The sequence below is a fragment of the Pteropus vampyrus genome, unplaced genomic scaffold (genome assembly GCF_000151845.1).
Source record: "Pteropus vampyrus isolate Shadow unplaced genomic scaffold, Pvam_2.0 Scaffold98, whole genome shotgun sequence".
In the NCBI taxonomy this organism is placed as follows: domain Eukaryota; kingdom Metazoa; phylum Chordata; class Mammalia; order Chiroptera; family Pteropodidae; genus Pteropus; species Pteropus vampyrus.
In genome coordinates, this window is record NW_011888879.1 from 3391456 (window position 1) to 3394867 (window position 3412).

The 3412-nt window shown below is 36.5% G+C and overlaps 1 protein-coding gene across 1 annotated transcript in view; it reads right to left on the reverse strand.

The window, feature by feature from the left end:
• The window catches only part of PLA2G4A (phospholipase A2 group IVA), a 131272-nt gene that overhangs the window by 14863 nt on the left and 112997 nt on the right, over positions 1–3412 (reverse strand). Inside the window, exon 15 of the mRNA XM_011364565.2 lies at positions 3401–3408. Coding sequence (XP_011362867.1) covers positions 3401–3408 — 8 coding nt within the window. The remainder of the gene's footprint in view (positions 1–3400; positions 3409–3412) is intronic.

Genomic DNA, 3412 nt, shown 5'->3' on the forward strand with positions numbered 1-3412 from the left:
GTAATAATAAAATCATCACAAATAATGTTAAAAAATTCTTGTGGAATTATTACACACTCAATATATTTTAAAAGATTAATGAGTTAAAATATTTATGAAAGAAATCGCTACAAAAATATTTAAAACATTAAAATCATCAGGAAATTCCCAATACAAATAACTCATTTGATCATATTTGCAAATAAAAGGCAAACTAATATTTTTAAGATATAAAATACTTATTAATGAGTAGCAGCAAAACTAATAATTCAAAGTAGTTTAAAAACATAAGTTCACAATATGCATGACAAACTCGTTTCACAAGCAAAAAAAGAAAATTGAAACAAAAATATTTTCCTTTTCTGTCATATTGTAAATTTTTTAACTTTGTTTTTAATATATTTTTCATGCCAGCAAAGCGATGTAAAACAAGGGCTCACATCTACAATCTGATACAGTATTCTAAATTGATACAGTGTTTTTGGAAAGCAATCTGGAAATATTTACTAAAAGTTATAAACTAATACATACCTAAGAAAATAATAAAAGTGTGATTAAAGATTCACGTGCAAGGATGAGCATTAAAGAAAATGACAAGATAGCAATAATCTAAAAGTTGAAAATAGAGCGCTGTTAAATAAATTCTCGCATATCCCCATATAGAAACACCATGGGAAATGCTCAAAATATAATTTTAACTAGAAAGACATAGAATGAAAAACTATGTGACCCTAGTGCACTCACACATGCACGCGCACATGCACACACACTCACAAAGAGGGTAAAAAAAAAAAATGCCAGAATATCAGCAGCTGTTATCTATGACTAGCAGAAGTGCTTAATGTATATTCCAAATTTTCAAATTTTTTACAAGAGTATATATTCTTCTTAATTAGAAATAATGAATCAAAGTACATTTAAAAACTAACAAAGCACAATGGGTTTTTTTTAGAGGTGCAAAGTGACATTCTAAAACCTTCTTCCAATAGTAAGTCACTGAGGTAGTGGAACTTTGAATCATATATAAAATGATGGCTTTGATATTTTACACTCCCATAAGTGAGGTGAATAACAGATCACTGCACTTTCAGAACTGGCTTCCTAGCTATCGTCTCAGAGTCATCCACTGAAACTCACCTCCTCATTGCCCCTCATAGGTCATCAAATCCTGCTCTTAGTTTTCACAGTCACCTGCCCCATCGCAGTGCCTCGTTATCCTATATTTGGCTTACAGTAAATCCTTCTTAATTTTAATCTTTTGCCCTCTGTTCTCCACTGTCAGATTAATCGTTCTAAAATTTCAATTCCTTGAAGTCATTTTTCTGCCAGAAACTCTTCACTGATTCTCTCTTTCCTATCATCCAGTCTTACATTCTCCTAAACCCTTCCTAATGGAGCTTAATGTCTGTTACTTTTCATCAGATCGCTCCAGGTCCTCAGCTATGTTCACTGCCATCTCTGTGCCATCACCATCCTGTCCCTGCTCATCTATCTACTCCAGGACATCTAGCTATTCTTATACAGATCTCTTAAAATAGTCATACTTATATGAAGCCAAATAACTACTTAACAGTTAGTTTTGCTAGAATGTTATGGAGATCAAGAACTATGTTTTACCATTAACTTCTGCACATGGCACAGAGGACAGAAACAAATACATGTGAAATATGGACAAAGGAGACAGTGAGCGAAAGGGAAAGAGCATTAGATTCTCATTCTGGAGCCTTGGATTCCGTCCGGCTTGACCACTTCTTAACTAGCACTTGCCTTGCCAGGTCCTAGGCTAGGATCTTTACACCCACTGTCTTATTTAATTTCTCGATGCGATGAGATCGCTTATCTCACCTATTCTTTTCTCTCTGTCTGCATACCACTAATTGCCTCAAAAAAAGATAAAATATGAAGTATTTTTAAAATATGAGGTTTTATATATATTAATGAATTATAACCATTATTAGTCTTGAGAGCAGTTTCATCATAGTGTATTAGAAAGGAAACCAGATATCAGAGGACCTGGGTTATCGATGACTCTTCCCGGTTTGGGAGATGATGGACCATTTTGCTTAATCTCAACGAGTTTCTGTTTCTTAATCTACGAAACAGGAACAATGACTCTATCTCTCTTATAGCATTTTATTCATTCACCCACAAAAAATGTCCTACATACTCACATTTTGACTGGCACTTACGAGGCAATTAGAACCAAATTGATTAAAACAAAACAAACACACATACATACAAGATAGTGCTCTAGTCCCCAAAGAGTTCACAGACAGTGGAAGTGATAGAGAGGTAAATAAATAAACAATGCACCATGAAGATTGCTGTATCAGTAGCATTTACCAAGTCCTTCGTACTGAAACTATACCTGTGGAGATCAAGAAAGATAGCATTTGAGGTGTGTTTAAAGAAAGTCCGAGGTGTTCCCAGGTGGAGGGAACAAAATCAGTCATGGCTTCACCTGGGTGAGGCCACACAGCAGCCCTGCAGTCTTTGCATAATGCCTACTTAGAACTGCCTCTCATTTCTTCACAGAAGCAGACTTTTATTCTCCCCATGCCCCTGGGTCCACCACTTCCATCTCCTTGCTCTCAAAAGATAATGTTGACTCCTAATTCCTATAAAAGTTATAAGTCACCAAACGAGTATGTTCTTAACTTCCCTTCTCCACGCCTAACAATGAAGCTCATGCCACGGCCATTATCTCCTCCCTTCCTTCTTGCCCCAATACAGACATTTCTACACTACTCGCCACCTGTATTTTTAGATCTCCTTTCCATCCCTCACTCCTGTAACCTTGCAAAGGATGTGACTCTATCATATATGTCATCTCTCCATCCTCCAATAACACCTTCATTAATGACTCCTAGCCACTGGCATTTAAACAAAAATATGCTTGAGCCTTTTCTATTAACGACCCACCCCTCGGTGCACACACACATGATTTTCCTCTTCTCCATATCCCCTTGCAGTTGTAGTCCATCTCCTTCTTCACCGCACAGTCTATAGAGTCGTCCCCATTTTCTTAACTTCCGCTCGTTTCTCCAATCACAGCAGCATGATTTCCGCCCTGACGACCCTACTGAAACTGCTCTTGTCCATTTCACTAAAGACTCCCTTCTTAAAACATCTTCAGTTGGTTTTCACGACACTTCCTTGGTTTCGTCCTTTTCCACTGATATTGTTCTTGGATCTTCAAGATATTGTTTCATGTCTTCTGTTCTCACAGTATACATCCCTCAAGCATGGTTTTAATAATCTTTTACCTGTTAACTCCCAAATCTCAGATTAATTTCCTTCCTAAACTTCAGATACATTGCATCATTCTTGTCCTGCTCAGGACTATAAACTTTCATGTGATATCTACAAGGCATGCAAGAGAATGTGGTAGATAACGAAATGCTATATAAATTCTCCTTACCTTGAACGGAGG